The sequence below is a fragment of the Pteronotus mesoamericanus genome, unplaced genomic scaffold (genome assembly GCF_021234165.1).
Source record: "Pteronotus mesoamericanus isolate MK-2021 breed Mesoamerican mustached bat unplaced genomic scaffold, CSHL_Meso_final scaffold_85, whole genome shotgun sequence".
In the NCBI taxonomy this organism is placed as follows: domain Eukaryota; kingdom Metazoa; phylum Chordata; class Mammalia; order Chiroptera; family Mormoopidae; genus Pteronotus; species Pteronotus mesoamericanus.
Genome location: NW_026555329.1, coordinates 19,104,237 through 19,124,186, shown reverse-complemented (window position 1 = coordinate 19,124,186; position 19,950 = coordinate 19,104,237). Strand labels below are relative to the sequence as shown.

Sequence of the window (19,950 nt, the reverse complement as noted above, 5' to 3'; positions counted from 1 at the left end):
TAATGCAAAGTTACAGTAACTTTGTAACATTTTCACATAAGCAGAGTTGTATGTATAGTCATGTGCCACTGAACTACCAAGATGCCATCTGAGAAATGCATCATTAGGTGATTTTGTCATGTGAACATCCTAAAGTGCACCTACACAAACCTAGATGGTATAGCCTGTTGCACTTGGGCTATATGGTATAACCTAGTGCTCCTAGGCTACAAGCCCACATAGCATGAAATTATACTGGCTGCTCTAGACAATTGTAACACAATGGTATTTGTGTATCTAAACATAGAAAAAGTACAGTAAAAATACAGTATAAAAGATTAAAAATGGTACACTGTATAGAGTCCCCACCGTGACTGGAGCTTGCAGACCTGGAAATTGCTCTGGGTGAGTCACTTACTAGAAATTAACAATTATAATAGACTGAAAAGCTTAAGAAGATTAGGTCTAAGGAAAAGTATGGGATGTCTCAAAAAGTAGGTAAATAATTTTCAAAGCAATAAATTTGAAGAAAGTTAAGAGTAGAAACTAAATACAGAATTTTACTGTGTTTAAATTTAGAGTTGCACTTTAATTTCTTTATTATATTTTATTATTTTTATCAGATTTTGGAGGAGTAGAGGAGAAGGTTCTATGTAGTCAAGAAGTAAAGGCAGTTGGTATGGGACACTTATTTGTGGATATTAACCTAAAAAAATAGATGATAACATACTTGTAAAAAAAAAAAACCAGGAAAAAAGCAAACTGAAAATAATTTACAAAAAAAAAAAAGGAATATGGGTGTTCGGTAAACATCTTAAGAGGCTCAATGATAAGAAATTAAAATTTACTTAGCAAAATATTAGAATATTTTATAACATAATATTCCATTTTAATGTAGGTGCAGTAGACTGCTTTTTCAATGCTGCTAGGGGGTGTACAAATTGAGCAATCTTTCTGATGCACTTTGTCTAGGTAATTTCACTTCTAGGGAATAATTCAAAGAAATAATTAGAAATATCCACAGTGATTTTTATATAAATATGCTAACTTGATCAACACCTTGAAACAACATACTGGTATACCAATATGTAAATGGTTTACATATGTAAAACTGGAGCATAATATATACTTAATGTCTGTTGTACAAAATTATTTAATGATGTAATATAATGTAAAGGCTTTGCAGTCAGATTAAATAAATATAGACTCTGCCAATTATTTGATATGACTATGTAAGAGGAGCCAAAGTTTCCCTATATGTAAAACAGAAATGGTAATAATAATATATTTGATCAGGGCTGTTAACAGGACTAAATAAAATTAAAATACAGTAAAAATTTTAACAAATAGAATAAGGTCTAAAAATAAATAATAAAGAGCATAGCACATTGCCTGGCATATAGTAAGCACTCAGCAAATATTATCTTGATGAATAAAAGTATAAAACCCCTTAACACCATATATTCAAATAATCCTAATTTGCTAAGGAAAAAATTCACCAGTGTAATTTTAATAGTAGTCAACTGTAGATGATTAGTTTACATGAGATTTTTATTTTCTTTTTTATGAATTTCCACAGTTTCCAAATTTTCAACCTTCAACATGACTTACATTTGTAACTTTAATATATTCTCTAAAATCAGCACATGCTAATTTGACAGTTGATGATAGTGACTGTGGAAATGGTTTTAAAAGTTTTCCTTTAGACTGAACCATTACAGTTACTTGTTCTTTATTAAAGACACATATGTGCATAACCATAAAATAGCTAGACTAAATTTTTGGATTCAGGATCTATGATCTCTAAGCCAAAACCAAAAAAGATACTTTTTCAAAAAAATGTAATGGACAGGGAGAGTTAGTACACATGATTTTGAGCTTCTGTTTTTCAATAGAAATTTTACAGTGCTCATCATATACAATATTAAAAGCTGTATTTGATGACCAAGGTTTTGGAGAAAATTAAGTATCTTGGAAATCATGTATTTAGCTGTGTATTTTAAACCAAAATTATTACTCTTATTTGTCTAAAGACTCACTTTTATTACGTGAACTTCAGCTCTTATGAAAAATATTTCTGATCAAAAAATTATGGTACATATACACAATGGAATACTACTCAGCAGAAAGAAAAAAAGAAGTACTAAACTTTGCGACAGCATGGATGGAACTGGAGAGCATCATGCTAAGCGAAATAAGCCAGGGGGCGAAAGACAAATACCATATGATCTCACCTATAAGCGGAACCTAACCAACAATGCAAAGAAGCAAGGAAAATATGACCAGCAACACTGAAAGGAAAAGAAATCAACAGAGACAAGAGGGAAGGAGGGGGCAGGGAAAGGGAAGGGAAGGGGAAAGTCAAGGAACATATAGCAAGGACTCATGGACAAAACCAAAGGGGAAGAGCTGAGGGAGGGAAGGTGGGAGGGGGCAAGGGAAAGAGGTGGGGGGAAGGCAGAGACAAATGTATTTAAAAAGTAAATAAATTAATAAAAAAAAATGGATACAAACATTAAAAAAAAATATTTCTGAGCTTCTAGCAGAGTTTTAAATGAGTACTTGTTTCTTAAGTGTCTAGCACATTTAAAGTTTTCAGTAATACTAGAATATAAGATTCATTAAAGTGCTCAGTATTCTCTATCAACTAATTAGATTATAGTTTCTTTATTTAATACCCTCCTATGTTAGGAACATACTTCATATGCACACAGTGAGACAATGGCTTCTCTCAACTACAGCCACCAAGGAATTTGTAACTTCATTTCTGCAGTCTCAGAAACAGGCTAAATGATCAAAGAAACACAAAACTGGTGAAGATTTCAAAGGCCTATTTTCCTTTCTAGTGTCCAGGAAATTTTTTAATGAAATACTTTGAGCACACAAATAGACAAAGAAATTAGAGAGTAACAACTTCCATGTTTTTATCCTATCTTATATTATAATATGTAATGATAATAGATCCTTGTAATCCCAATAGAGATCTCAAATGACGAGATTTTAAAATTACATTCACAATCATTGCTGCTAACAATGGGGAATTATTTATTGTTGTTATCTAGTGCAAATAGATCCAGAACTAAACTGGCCAAGAACCAGTAAAAAAAAAATTAAAAATATGAAATTAGGAAAAAAAACATGGTAGCAAAGATAAAATTCTATTGCTGCTTTAGAATGACTCTAGAGACCAACCTAAAATGTGGCTGGTCTTAATTCATAAAGTACATTTCTGTGGTAATACAATTGAAATGGCTTTGTGAATGTACTCTGGAATCTTGATGGAACCTTCAAATTATTATAGGCTAATAGTTAAAGAGTTAAGAAAGATGACTTTCATAAATATAAAATGAGCATATATCAGACTTTATTCAACTCACTAATTAAGAGAATCAGTGAAATAGTAAATGTAGCTCAAAGAACATTTTAGGAATATGCATTTAAAGGCAAGTTAATAAAGTAATATTAGAACAACATTGCAAGTTTGATGCAAAACTCGTTAATATTCTCCAGAGATATAAACTATGGCCTATGAGATTATCTTTTCCAACAGAAGAAAAGTACCCAAATTTTTTCAGAACAAAAATCTACAAATTAACATGCAGCTTCAATATATGCAGGACTTTTAATCAATTTTAAGTAGTGGATCAATTAAACTACATTTCCCTAAATTATCCTTGTGTGGGCCTGTTAAGTAATGTACCTATATGGCATTGAAAGGAAATGTTGCCCTCCTTTTATTCATATTTACGAGCTTTAAATAATTTTGCTTAACACATGGCACAACATGATATATACAACACTTGCCCAGGGTGCTTATAGTAGCACTCAATTTTTATTGATGGGAAGAGTCAATATGATAGATATCAGTTTTCCATAAACTAATCTTAAAAATCAGTATAATTTACTAAAACACCAACAGGTGTTTTATAAAACTTGGCAATTAAATCCAAAACTAATTATGAAAACAAGTTCAAAAATAGCTCAGAAAATTTTGAAGACCATGAACTAGGTAAAGGAAATTGCCCTATGAAGTGTCAAAACTAATTATGAAGCAATATAGTATGCAGAGATAGACATTCAGGCAAGTAGAGATTAATAGAGAACCCAAAACATGTTATTGCACACTTGAAAACCATTACAAATCAGTGGAGTAAGAAGTGGACTCTTTATTAAGTGGTGTTAAATCAATTATTTATACACATGGGAAAAATGAAAATATATTACTAATACATTATAATAAAAATAATTTCTAGATGGATAACTACCTAAATGCAGAAAAACAAAATGTTGAAACCTTTAAAAGAAAATAAAGAATAATTTTGTAATCTTGAGACAGGAAGGGATTTCTTAAAGTACAAAAACAACCTAATAGAAAGCTAAAATTATACATGAGATTCTATATATTTAAAAATATTTTCCTCAAAACCACAAAACAAAAAATATGTTTTCTAAAGAAATGTGAAAAGACATTGTGCTATAGATGCAGGTAAAAGTATTTGAGACAATGTTAATATACAGGATAGATGAAAACATATAAATTAGTAAGAAAAAAAACAATCCAACATCAATAAAAGTGGGTAAAAGCCATGATCTCACAATGTGCAAAAGTGAACAGTTGACTCTTAAGTATATGAAAAAAACATTCAGCAACACCAGTAGTTAGGGAAATGCAATTGAAATCACAATGTGATATCTTTTTACATTGACAAGATCCGTAGTGTGAAGAGTCTGAATATACCAAGCATCAGTGAAGGTGTAGAGAGTCAGCATTTGGAACTGAAATTTGTCAGTTTGTTCAAATTGAAAATGCCTCTGATCTTTGACTCAGGAATCCTATTTCTAGGTATATAACCTGGAGACACTCACACATGTGTGTAAAGAGACATGTATGAAATTGGTTATTACAATAGTATTCATTATAGCTAAAACAAAATAATACAATTGTCCATCTGCAAAAACTGGATGAATATATTTTGGTGTATTTATAAAAATTATATGGTTGTTAAAATGAAGTAGCTAAAATTGTATTTATAACCACAGGTAAATCTTATATATAACATTGAGTGAAGCAAACTAAATTGCATAAAAACAGGTTTACTGTGAAGTTCGGAAACTGTAAATGTTATGCCTATTCATGCATGCATGTTATTTCTATTTCAAAACAGCAATAGAAGGCTAACCATCAAAATGAGCATGATGGTTACCTCTGTGGAAGCAGTGAATGGAATAGAATTAGAGACAAATAATAAAGGGATTTCAGCTTTTCTTTAATAAGTTTATTGTTATTATCTAATAATAGTATCTGTGTTTATTATCTAATCCCTTCTTTATTTCTTCCTGATTGAAATACTTCATTTTGAGGATTTAAAAAAAACACATATAAAACATGTATATAAATTTAGCAGCTTTATATACTCAACAATACTAATACTGTATATTGCTCCTAAACATAAATATTTATACACATGCACACATATACATCTTTATGTGTATATATATGAAATTTATGTATGTGAAGGGATTCTTGTTCTTCTGTGGAGAGGAGAGGTTGGACTAGGTATGAAGCCCAAAGGGTATTATATTAGGTATATCTGTGATGTTCTGAGTACTTTTTAAGTACCAAACAAATGCAAATATGTCATACATTAACAGCAATTCTTTGTGATAGTAATATGGATGTTGGGTAAACTGAATTTCTTTATTGATTATTTCTATTCTTCAGAATAATCTTGTAAAAACATTAAACATTTGACTAAGATCTGGAGCTGCTATGTAAAAGACATATAAATTTTGTATCTATAAGAGTATCTTAAAAATCAAGTATTTTGTAAACTCATTTATGATGAATGGTAATGTATCAACAGAAAAATTAATTGTGGGTAATTTTTTCTCTCTTCCCATAGAATACAAGTCAATGACCAGATTGTGGAAGTGGATGGAATCAGCTTGGTGGGTGTCACACAAAATTTTGCAGCGACAGTTCTCAGGAACACCAAGGGCAATGTCAGGTAAACATGTGGCTTCAGATATGTATAATTTGGTTCCTTGATATTTTTTAAATTTAAGTTTTCTCTGATTATACATATATATATATATATATATATGTAATTACAGTGAGAATTCTAAGTGTGAAAATACTTGCCATTAGCTTTTAAATTTTCTTTATTGCAATTAGTTTATTTGAATGTAATTTAAAACTAAAAATTACAGTATTCCATAAAGACATGAAGATATGGAGTGTACCATGTGAATCAATATGGTCAATTATTGCCCTGACTGGTATAGCTCAGTTGGTTGGACGTTGTCCTGCAAACCGAAGGGTTGCCGGTTTAATTTCCATCAGGGCACGTGCCTGGGTTGCAGATTTGGTTCCAGGTTGGGTCACATATGACAGGCCACCAATTGATGTTTCTCTCTCACATTGATGTTTTTTCTCCCTCTCTTTCTCCCTCCCTTACCCTCTCTCTAAAAATAAATAAATAAAATCTTTAAAAAATATATGGTTAATTATTGAGCTATGGTAGCGTGCCTTATTGCCGATATAATACCAGTTGCTAGGAAGATAGGATGTCTAGTTACATCCTTAGTAAAGGTTACTTTAAGCCTCGAATCCTTTTAATAAAACCAGTTACACAGTAAATTGAAATTGAAATCATAATGATTATGCATATATACAATAATACATGTTGTTTAGACAAACAGGCTGAATGATTTGAGGTTAATAAGCTCATTTTTTAAATCTTTTTATTTCTTTAAAGAAACAGGCAAGAATAATTTTTGGTAAACTATAACTTTTCCAACTTTAATGGAACAGAGGGTATATTCCTTTGGACCTTTAAATTTATATCCAATCTTGGGGTTCTGAGAATTATAGTTTGGAAAACAAATGAGCCAACTAAGGTCAAAATTTGAAATTTGTTTTATTTAGTCATAGAGTTCTAATTTTTTAATATGTTGCTTATGTCTTATACTTCCCCAAAAATCCTATGAAGGAATATATAAGGGTACATTGCTTAGTATGTGTAATTTTGAAAGTGTCCTACCATTATCATCAAAATAAAATTGCCAAATATTTTGAAAACATGAATGAGTTAAATGGTCTAAAGAGGGTAAAATTATTATTTCACTGCAGCATATTTTATGTTGCACAAGCATGAGTTTAAGTTTTAGAATTTAGACTTTTTCCGTTGGAAAGCACCCATTAATGCTGAAGAGGATGTTTAAGAAATACAGCCTCAGTGACTTTTATGGGTGCAATGTTCATGCTTCAAGAATACTCAGTCCAGAGAAAGCACGGGAAGCACGGGAAAGAGTACAGGACCAGCCGTGCTGTCCTGTCAGTAAGCGAGATTGTCTTTCTGCAGATTGCTCTGTTGCTGAGAAGGCACTTTCCTGTGTCAGCATAGAACTTGGTTTTGAGCTGCCCATTCGGCATTAAAGTGAATTTAAAAGTGAGCTAAGATACACATTCAACTTATAAAATCATTTGTCAGTTAGAAAAATGTTTGTAGTTACGTGGAATCTTTCCTTTCTCTTCACAATTTTGTGCTGTTGCCATTTCAAACCCTGTACAACCTGCCTCAGTCTTCTCAACTGGTCTCCCTGATTTCATTCAGTCTCTTCCTTTTTGAAAGTGTCCTTCTCATCCTTACCCAAATGGAGGAACATGATAGCAGTATTCAGATACATGAAGGGCTATGGGGAAAAGCAGTTGACTTGTTTCATGTAACTGTAGAAGCATAACTAAGGTCTGTGAGTAGAAGTAGTGATTCTGCAATCACCGTGTCCCTCTCCTCTTCAGAAAGCTTCAGCGGCCTTCCACTCCGGGCAGAAGCTAAGCTCTTTATCCTGCTCTTAAAAGTCTTTCATCACCAGATCCTACCACTTACCTCTTCCGATGGTGCTGGTCTGGTGCAGTCATACCAGATCAGGAAGTTATCATCCCTCAGAAGTGATTTGTGAATTGTTTTCGTGTCTTTCTCTGCCATTTTTTTTCCATTGAAAATACTGTTTAGAACCTACTTATCTTGAGGAACATAATGCAAATTCTTTCCCCTCTAAGAAGCACTCCTTGACTTCACTGTCCCCTAGTTGTCACTTCTTCCTGATACAGTAACCACTTATTTCGCTTCTTTGCCCTGGAAGTTACAGAACATTCTGTTTTTATCTTTTAAAGGTATACATCTTATTTTCCAATTAACTTTGCAAAAATCTTGATATCAAAATGGGACCTTTAACCTCCTTTTTTCCCCTAAATTATTTAACCCTGGGTCTTCATCAACTAAAATTAGCAAACCATGATCTTAATTGAATGAAAGGAAAAAAGTCTTTTCACAGTTTTAACTTATTAAAAACAATATTTGAATCCCCTGAATATATTTTATATGGTAGTCTTTCATAAGGTATTAATATAAAAACAGGATTCAAAAACCAAACCTGTAGTTTTAATGAACTATTTTAAAATGAGTATGTAAAATATATATGATTCTGTATTTCTTATTTATTGGTAACTTAGCTGCCACATTCAGTGGTTATTAAATTTATTTTTTGAAAGAGCATTTAAGAATTACTAAATTTAGTTTATATTTTTCTAACTGCTAAGTACAGATCTGAGAAGAATTTGTTGGAACTCATGGCTTTGAAGAGCCAGGAAAGGGAAACATATAAGCTAGTGGTGATGAGAAAATTGAAACTGAGATATGGATAATGATTAATTTTTAAGTATTGGAGATCAAGATTCTGATTTATTTACTGAAAGGTATATGAAATTGGTGCCAGCATTTTCATGTGAATCAAATTAACACAATGAAGTCATGTGACTTCATCCACACTTAGAACCATTTTTTATCTGACCTCTTAGTCTGTTTATTTTATTAATCTTTGAATTGCTATAGCTGAGTTTGTGAACTAATAGTACTAATGAAGACCCCATTAATTGCCATTTTAACACACTAGAGACATCATAATATAAGTCTTTTGATATGTTTACTTCCAAGGGTATATATGTTTTTCAACTCTGAGTCATTTATATGAGTAAAGCATTTAGGCCACTTTAAAGAAGTGGTTCAGCTCAAACCACTTCTAGGTTCCTGGGTATGGAAAGCCCAAGCCTGGCTCAGGGTATTGTTAAATGATTATTATTTCATCTATTTTACTGACATCACAAACTGCATACCAACAATGAGTACTGTGCTCATATCATGGTAATTACTTTAAGTGATTGATTAGGGAAAGGACTCACAGGGCTCAGTTTATATTTAGAAATGAGGCAACACAGCAAAGTGAGAGAAAGCCAAGGATTGAAGGGTGGTTGTAGAGGACTCAGACATAGTCTTCTTTATCATCCTTCCACTGGGTCTCCCAGAACGTGTTCATCTCCAGATTTTAAACCACTGTGACCTGTCCATGAAGCACCTTGGCAGTAAGAAGCCCGGAGTTGGTGTGTGGTAGGGGTATCTCATAGTGAGCTGGTCATGTAGGTTCATTCTTACTACATGACAGCTCAACCATTGAAAACCCTCAGACTCCACCAAATCCAGGGACAGGTAATAAATCCAATTATTATTACCAAGCAATTCTGATAGGCTGGTATGTCTTGCCTTGAAACAACTCATGAACCCATGTTTGCAAAACATTGTTTACCCCTGGATACTACATTTCATAGCTATGACAGGGGTCAGTGCTCTGCTCTAGGCCACTCTGGAGATAAGCACTTGGTTGGTCCAGGTGACCTTAGATGAACCCATGCTGCGTCATACATATTGCATAACACATTTACTTTAGACTCCTTTGGCTTTTGACTTCAGGTTTATACTATTTAGTATGTCTTTATTATATATTTCAATGTTACCTAAAAACTAAACCTAACAAGAAAATGTTATAACAGTTATTTAAAAACCTATAATCTTTTTGGTGGTTGATAAAATGTAATTTGCCAAATGTAATATAGTTAAAAAGTTAGAACAGCCCTGTCTGGGTTGATTTAATGTTTAAATTAAACCTATGGAATTTTCCATACTAATAGAATAATGGCAAAAAAATCATATGCTCATACGTTCATCTCAGCAGAAGTGATGTTTAAAAAACTTCTCAGGCCCTGTGGCTTAGTTGGTTGGGCGTGGTCCCCCAAAGTGAAAGGCTGTCAGTTTGATACCTGGTCAGGGCTCTTGCCTAAGTTTCAGGTCTAGTCCCCAGTTGGGGTGTGTTATGAGAGGCATCCATTTGATGTTCTCTCTTACATCAATGTTTCTTTCTCTCTTCCTCCCTCCTTTTCCCTCTCTCAATAAATAAATAAATAAATAATTTTTTTAAGCTCTCAGGCAACTTGAAATATGAGGGAATTTCCTCAATGTGATACTTATTAAGTGAAACCTACAGCAATTATACTTAAGATGAAAGACCAAATGATTTCTCCTTAGTATAAGGTCAATGCAACTATGTTCATTTTCACCACTTCTATTCAGCATTGCACTAGAGATCAAGCTAGTTCTGAAGTAAGAATAAGAAATGGAAAACACATAGATCGAAATGGAAGAAGTAAAACTTTATTCACAGACAACATGGCCAGCTATGTAGAAAGTTCTAAGGAATCTACAGAGGTTGCTACTAGAACCAATAAGTGAGTCAAGTAAGGTTACAGGACATACATTGATGTATCGAAATCAATTCTATTTCTTCATACCAGCAGCAACAAAGAATTAAAAATTCAAATTTAATAGCGTTCATGATTAACATTAAAAACATGAAATATTTAAGAGTAATCTGACAATATATTGAATATTGTGGCAAAATTCTTTTGAGAGAAAATAAAGACAGCTTAAATGAGTGAAGAAATAGACCATGTTTATGGACCAGAATACTCAATATTGTTAAGATTTCAATTCCCCTCCTCCCGCCAAATCTACAGATTAAGCACAGTCTCAATGAAAATCTCAGAAAGTTTTTTTCTTTTTGTACAAATTAACATCTTTTTAGAAAAGAACAAAGTTGTGGATTTTCACTTCTGAAAACTATGCTAATCTCATCAGTCTGGTTTAGACATAAGGACATAAATACAGGTTAATGGAGCAGAACAGTGAGTTCCCGAACAGACCTGTACAGACATAAATGGTTGATTTCCGATGAATTCACTGAAGTAACTCAGTGGGAGAAATTACAGTCCCTTCAAAAATTGGTGCTGGAACAATTGGATAACTACATTTTTAAAAAACCCAAAACTTGATCTTCCTTCCATATTCTATACAAAAATTAACTCAAGGTTGATCATAGATTTAAGTACAACAGCTGAAACCATACATTTTCTAGAAAACAGGCAAAAATCTCAATGACCTTGCGTCAATTGAAGATCTTTTAAGACAAAAAAGGAAGAAGTAAAAGAGAAAGAAATGGTAAAATGCATCAAAATTTTAAGTATTTGTTTTGAAAAATACTCTTAAGAAACTGGAAAAACAAGGTAAAGACTGAATATCTGCAAAACATTTATCTGATAGAGGACTATTATTTAGAAGACATGAAGAATTCTTATAGTTCATTAAGAAGATATATAACCCTATTAAAAATGTGCAAATCATTTAAAGAGACACTTCACTGAGGAAGATATACAGTTACGCATCTGAAATGCTGCAATAAAAACATATATCGACCCAAAGACTCATGTTTGCATATTCAAAGGAGCTTTGATCATAATAATTGAAAGCTGGAAAAACTGAGTTCAGATGTCCTTTAACTGATAAATTGATATTCACAATTTGTGTATATCACAATATACAGGGGTGGGCAAAAGTAGGTTAATAATAATAAATACAATAATTAATAAATAATACAAGAATAAACGTTTGAACACTCACAACTGTAAACCTAGTTTTGTCTACCTTTGTAATTTATTTGTTTACTGTTGCATACCTTATCTTTAGAATAACCGTGAAAATTTTGAAGCTGTTTAGGAAAGACTGACCAGGATGGTGAGAAGTCTAAACATTTTTCCTTCTACATACAGGGTCAGGCACATATAACGACCCACCTTTCTTTTTTACAAAATATTTTATTACAAAATCATAAGCAGGTAATTCTGTAACATAACAATATCACACTCAAGCATACCATTTGACATTTTAGGTGAAATGTTTAAATTAAAACTATAAATTATTACATCCATATTATTATCCTAGCAACTACACTCAAACAGGCGTTACTTCTGCCAGACCCTGTATCTCTCTGCCCTGTTTGGAAGACGTTATAATATTAAAAAGAAAATTTAAATGATTGATAAGTGAATTTTTATAGATATGAAGATGTTTATTTAGAATTTACCCGGGCATGTAATTTCTAAATATGGAAACTTAAATTTTACTTAAAAATCATTGGTATATCTGACATTTCCATTTGAAATGCATTAAATCTTGAAAATGTTTTCCCTTCATTTACATCATTTTAAAAGACTTTTCGTTGCCATTACACAGAAGGGAAAATCGAGACTTTCATTTTTTATCAAAGTGATTTCATGCTTGTGCATAATGAAGTGCTGTATCTAGTGCAGAGCAGTGAAGGAATTGCCCTGTCCGTGGAAATCATCAGTCCTTGTAGGTTTGTGTTTGCATTACTCCTAATACTATAGACAAGAGAAGCAGCCACTACTGATTTTGGACCGTGGAGAGTAGAACTTTTTTTAAAAAGATTTTATTTATTTTAGAGAAAGGGGAAGGGAGGGAGAAAGAGGCAGAAAAACACTGATGTGAGAGAGAAATGTTGATTGGTTGCCTCTCCTACACACCCTGACTGACTGAGGACCAAACCCACAACCCATGCATGTTCCCTGACCAGGAATTGAACTGGCGACCATTTGCTTTGTGGGACGATGCCCAACCAGTTGAGCCACACCACTCAAGGCAAACACTTTTCTTATACATATGAGAATGGGCGATGGTCACAGGTGATGAAAACAGTGGAGACTTCAAAAATCTACTTTAAGAAGACTTTGGCTTAATTGAACATTTTTTTGGTGTCACTATATACAGATTAACCTTTTTAAAATTTCCTCTTAAGTATTGACATGCATAAATATTTAAACTTGAGATGTCAACGCTAACTTTTATACAGAGAAATGTTATTTCTTGGGAGGAAGTAGCATTTCTAGAAAATAGCATTTACGTTTATATCTATGACGTAGTCCAAAATCCTTGGGCATGTGTTAGACAGTTTTTTAAAAGAAATCAACTACAATCATGTGTCCTTTAATAATGGGGATATGTGCTGAGAAACGTGTCATTAGGTGATTCTTCACATCATGTGAACTTCACAGGGTGCACTTATGCAAACCTAGAGGATAAAACCTGCTACACACCTAGACTATGTGGTATATAGAAGTCTGTATAGCATGTTACTGTACTGAACACTGGAGGCGGTTGTAACACAATGACAATGGTACTTCTGTATCTAAACATACCTAACACAGAAGAAGTGCAGTAAAAATATGGTATGAAAGATTAAACTGGTACACCTGTTTAGTGCACTTACTATGAGTGGAGCTCGCAGGACTGGAATTACCCTGGGTGAGTCGGTGAGGGAATGTGAAGACCTAGGACATCCCTGTACCCTACTGTATACGCTATAAACTCTGTACACAAGCACCACCAAAAACGTACAAGTAAAGCATTGCACTGCAACATCACAATATTTGCGATGTCACTGGTGATAGAAGGGTTCTGCTGTCTTATAACTACGGGACCACCGCTGTGTGTGCGGCCCACCATTGCCTGAAGTGTTAGTGTGCAGCGCAGGACTGTACTTTTTGTTTACGTGAAATAGGGTATAGAAAAATGTTCTGATAATTAGTATTGGGTTAAATACAAAACTCCTTTCAAAGAATCGATGCTTACAATTAAGTTTAAATATTCCAGGTCTGTGTTTTCCAGATCTAGCTTTTAAGTGCGACATCATCCTGGGTGGATTTAAAAATTTTTTTAATGTTAAATATATGGTATGTTAGAGCTCACCATATATCTAGCTAGAAAGGAAAAATATTTAAGAGTATGCAAGTACAAGGATGAGGCAAAAACTTGGTTGTATAGGACTTCCATGTCTGAACACTATCAGCAAATTTATTGATTGATTGATTGGGTTTTTTCCCATAGCCATTTAGCCCCCTTAAACCCGCCCCTCCCCTCTGCAGTCACCACAACGTTTTCCATATTCATAAGTCCTTTTACCTTTTTTCAGCAAGTTATGGTGAAAGTGCCAGATATATTAATATTTTTACCACCACTTGCTCATGTAGAATTAAGTGACATACTTAAAAAGCTACCAAGTTCAGGAGTTAGATCATAAAATGTGATCAAACACCAGAAAAATGAAACACTTTTTTTTCAAAAATGTTCAAAATTACCAGTGTCCTTGTAACCTGAAGCTCAAGTCCCAAGAGTAAGAGAGTCTGTCTTGTGCAGGTGTTTTTCTTTTTGTTTTTTAAAGATATGTCATTCAGGGTTTTGTTATACATACAATAAATATTTGTTTAAAGAATATGTGAATGGAAGAATTGTTTATGTAAAACTAATAACTATATCCTGGTATAACTTTTCCTTTTTTAAACTAGCTTAATTCCGCATTGGGAATTTTTAAATTTTGACATCAAATACCATTTTCACTAATGTATCACTTTTATTAGAATACCTTTGTCTGTAAAACAAGGCACTCATAAATCATTTTCCAACATAAACTCTCACATAATTCACACAGAACACATAGAATCTTTATTTCAGTTCAGCAAATTTTAAGTGCAACTTTATAGTTGTTTATTTTTTGTTTGACAGCTCACCAGAGAATTCAATAAATTAATCAGATGAATTCCATATAACCTTGTCATCTAAACTCCAAAGGACAATATATGGGTATTGCGTGCTCTGGTAATAGATGAAAAGGAAAGAAAAACTGATTTATCTGACTTTGCCTATTTCATCTCAGCATGAGGGGGAGAGGGGACAATTTTCACTGAAATAATTTATATTGAAACAAGATGATTGTTTTAGACACTAGACCAAAGCCATGCTGAAAACATAAACCTTAATTGTATATTTTGGTTTTAGTATTGCATATATATATACTTAGAAAATACGTAAATTTTTATTTTACATATCCATTACAGTTTGGTTTCTGTTATCTCATTCTTTATAGCTGAAAAAATAAAAAGACCACACCACTTCTTGTTGCAGCAAAGAAAAAAAAGTTAGGAAAGTAACAAGAAAAAATATTTTTTTCTTAAAGGATCTTCTAGTTTAGACATAGGCTGATTTAACTACATGTGTCATTTCAGTTGAAGATACTGTCTAAAATATATATATCATAATTGTGCACAAATATTCAGAGGGACTGATTATTATAGACATTTGTTATATTTTTGAAGATTTTTAAAATTCAGTTTAATGTGATCATGTAATCCCTACTTAAATCTTTTGAGGGTGACTGATATTAACATATTCAGAGCACAGTAGTACAAGTATTTTATCATTTTCCTGTGGTTGACTCACAAAAATCCAGTCATTTTTCAAAACTAGTGTGATTCATAAGAGGTAATTGGAGCTGTGTGTACAGACAATGCTTTTACATACACACAACCCTATTTAGATCTTAATACATTATCTAGATAAAAACAAGAATAAATATTTATTAAATACTCTCTAGGTGCCAGGTAGTTAAGCTTTTTGTATGGATTATATAATATTTATTTGTTAAAGTCATTTTTCCCTTTTACAGACCCTTTAAACCCCTAAGTAACACAGAATATTTATACTGTGAATATGAATCCATAATTGAATTAATAAACTTACTTTAAACTTTACATTTTCTGCTGAATTCTATATGTGCTAGATTATATGTAAACTGTTATAGGACATATTTATAAGGCAGCTTTAAAATGGACCAAACATTTAAGAACATATAGAAAGGTAAGTTTAATGTTATACATTTCTCAAGTGAGGGCTTTTTATCAGTTTTGTCATAATAATAATAGTGCCTTAAAGTCCTTTCATGTTTATACCACATTTTATTCTTTTATTGTTCTTTTAGACACATGGAGTAGATACTAATTTTCAATGAGGAAAATAAAGATAGAGAGTAGTTAGTTGCACTTCTGGGTGCTTTTCCTCTGGATCATACCCATCAGAATGAATCCTAATATTGCAAATATGTACTATAAATTATAGTGTATTACAAGACTTTAAAGATGTGTACAGCTAGGTGCTGTACCACCACCCACATTACCTGCTTGAGTGAAAAGATATGTACCTTAACAACACTTTTAAAAGTGAGTACGTTTCCTGAGAGGAATTGTCTATTTTATATGCAGTTACAAATCACTTCTATTTCATCAAACTGTGAAGTGATTTTGAATGTGAACTAATATTGGGCAAATAGTTAATAATGTTAAATTGTAGGAGTAAATTCATAAAGAAAGTCAGGCTGTGATTTTGAGGAACTATGTCTTCACGATTTAAAATGCTGGTTTCTTATGCAATATGGGACAATTCTTATTTCCTCTGAAACTGTGATTATATGTATTCATTCCTTTTAGGTTTAGCATTTATAAGTAATTCTGGTTTGGAATTAGGGATCATGTTTTAAGGATAGGAAGGAACTTGCACATCATATTGGAGTTTTGATTTATTATATTATGTAATTACATAATTTATTATGATATAACCTAGACTTTAAAAAATAATTTTCTGCTTTTATAATTTCTCACAAGGTCTTTCTTAATGTTCCTTCATTCATCTCTAAAACGGCAATTAAAATCAGTTTCAACTATTGGCAAATGGACCACATCTTATGTTTTCTCTTCCTGAACTGTGTTTAGATTAACTTTAAACATTCGCCTTGCAGAGGAAATAAACTTTCCATTCTTAGGGAAAATTGTTAAACTAAAAGACTGACAATGTAATTCTCAAATAAGTTTAAAGAATTTATGGCCTACATAAATGTGCATTCTAATTTACTTACTATGAGCTTGGCTCCTGTTTTTGATTAATATGCATTTTGTACATTAATTGCTTCCTTAAACCTCCTGTTATCTTTATAATAAGTTAAGTTATACTCCTTTAAACTCCACTCGGTTATGCATTTAAAGAAACAAAAGATCAGTATAGGAAATTAGGAGGTAAACCACAGATAGGCAGAGTATAATAAATCAAACAAACACATACACATATATCATTTGTGTGTGTTTCTCTGTGTATGTGTGTATCTGCAATATATATAGGTGAAGATATTTAAGTAGATACCCAGGATATATAAAGAAATGTTACAGTTCAATAATAAAAACTCCAACAACCCGGTTTTTTAAAAAAGTGGACAAGAGATTTGAAAAGATATTTCACTAAGAAAGACATATGAATGGTCAAAAAATGCGTGTAAAGACACTTAAAATCATCAGTCATCAGGACATTAGAAATTAAAACCTTTATAAAATACAATTTGATACCTACCCAGTAGAATGGCTAAAATTTTCAAAGACAATACTAAGTGCTGATGAGGAGGTAAAGCAACTTCAACTTTTATGTATTGCTAGTAAGACCATAAAATGGTACTACCACTTTGAAAAACAATTTTTCAGTATTTTATCCTCACCCAACAACATCTTCATTGGTTTTTGTAGAGAAAGGAAGGGAGGGAGAGAGAAAGAAAGAAACATCAATGTGAGAGCGAATCATTGATTGGTTGCCTTCTCATATGTGCCCTGTCCAGGGATCAAAACCCTCAACCTAGGCATGCACCCCTAACCAGGAATCAAGCCTGTGACCTTTTGGTCTATGGGATGATGCCCCAAACAACTGAGCCACACCGGCCAGGGTGGCAATTTTTTTAAAAGTTATGCATATACTTAACATATAACATCAATTTCACTATTAATTATTTTTCTAAGGAAAATAAAAATTTATGTCCCCACAAAGACTTGCACTCAAATGTTTATAGTAACGTTGCTGATACTATCAAAAATCCAACCCAAATACCTATCAATACAAAAATAGATAAACCAAATATGGCAAGTCTGGTATAATGAAACACTATTCAGTGATAAAAAGGAACAAATTGCTGATACTTGCAAAAACATGGATAGCTGTCCAAAACTATATAGTGAGCCAAAGAAGCCAGGCATTCTATAATTCCATTTATATGAAACTCTAAAGATACATCTAATACGGGCCCAGAATGAGAATGACTTACTGGAAAGGGAAATGATACGTTTTGAGTTAATGGAAATGTTCTGTATCTTTATTGAGGTAGTGTCCGCAGGTTTATATATTTGTCATATTGACTGACCTGTACATTTAAAATATATGTATTTTATTGTGTGTGAATTATACCCGAATAAAGATGAAAATTTTAGTATTTATAAATTCTAATTAGAGTGTATTCTTAAAGGAAAATAGCTCAAATAATAAACACTCAAACATAACATCAAAATTAAGTCCTGTTTGAAATTTCATAAAAATCTTTTTAAAAAACAATTAATTATAACGTCTAAATATGAAAATTTGGACATTTAGTGTATTTGTACAGAGAATGTGGAGTATTTCATTTAAAATTATAATTTTATACAGCAATAGATTATAATCACAAGAAAACATCTATTAAATATAGCAGTAGCTGAGTCACATCCAAAGTAGTGATGTTCAATAATATATAGAAATTATATCATGGAGATAATTTATTGTATTTTTTAAAAAACAGAGCCTTATATTAGCATGGAAAGATGTTAAGTGAATATTAATTTGTTGAGCAAAACACACAGTATTAATAAGGGTGGCTCATAAGTGACTGTGCCTCGCAATAGATGACTTCCCTGGTTTTTCCTTTATAATTTTTTTCTTACAAGAATTAATATAAATGTATTTCCCTTAGTCCCTTTATTATTCGAAAGCATATTCTTCCTCATACTATCTTGCTCCAAAAGAAGTTAATTAATTCACCACCTGTCCTCATTTTAGTTTTTCATTTTAAAACAAAAAAACCCCACTTCCATTTGTTTCCTCTTTTTTTCTTTATTTCCAAAGTTACAGTAACTTAGCAAAAAGTTAGTACCTCTCTCTGTGTGAATATATTTACCCACCGAATGTATGCTATACCTCAAACATTTTTGAAGCAGTTTTTGTTTTATAAAGAGGATATTATTATGAAAATCTTAAGTTCAATAGTACAGGAAATTAGGAGTTTACTTCCATATGTAGGGCATCAAAAATGTGTAAAGTACTGTTGAATGAATTACATTTGTTTTGTCTTCTCCCAAGGTAATATTTTTTTTATGATCATGTATTTTTTTTCCTTTCTTTTCCTTTGGGCTGCCACAGAAATCACTCCAATTATTCCAGTAAGCTCTTCTACCACCCAGGCCTGCCATTTAAAGTATAGTGGTAGTATTACTATTTTTTTGAGGCTTCTTGAACCCTGATGAGATATCAAGCTTGGTTACTTTTCTTAGCTCTCCTATTTACGAGACAGTCTAACTGTACTAGTCTTCTTTACCCATCCTGCAGATTTGTTATTGGGCGAGAAAAACCAGGACAAGTGAGTGAGGTTGCCCAGCTGATAAGCCAGACGCTGGAACAAGAGAGGCGCCAGAGAGAACTGCTAGAACAGCACTACGCCCAGTATGATGCCGATGATGACGAGGTACGTAGCCCATGCTACTTTTTTTCCCCTACATACCTTCTTGCTAGGTTCCTACTTTGTAAAACTGTTTACTTTATAACAACATGACAGATTCTTTGCAGTTTCCCAGGGAGAGTGTGGCTACATTCAACCTTCACCGGAAAGAAATATTACTTGAATGTGTTATTCACTTTTGAATCAAATAATGGCATTCTGTTCACAGGGTGAAGATTTGGAATCAAGGAAGTTATCTCATCACTCTATTAAAAGAAATTCATTGAAACAAAAAACAGTTAAAACACCAAAATATCAATAGTAGCTGTCTTTATTGTTTGA

At 32.5% G+C, this 19,950-nt stretch overlaps 1 protein-coding gene across 1 annotated transcript in view; it reads left to right on the top strand.

Moving 5' to 3' along the window:
* The window catches only part of PPP1R9A (protein phosphatase 1 regulatory subunit 9A), a 269,005-nt gene that overhangs the window by 158,354 nt on the left and 90,701 nt on the right, over positions 1–19,950 (top strand). The window contains exons 5-6 of the mRNA XM_054564340.1: positions 5,883–5,987; positions 19,500–19,635. Of these exons, the coding sequence (XP_054420315.1) occupies positions 5,883–5,987; positions 19,500–19,635 (241 nt within the window). The remainder of the gene's footprint in view (positions 1–5,882; positions 5,988–19,499; positions 19,636–19,950) is intronic.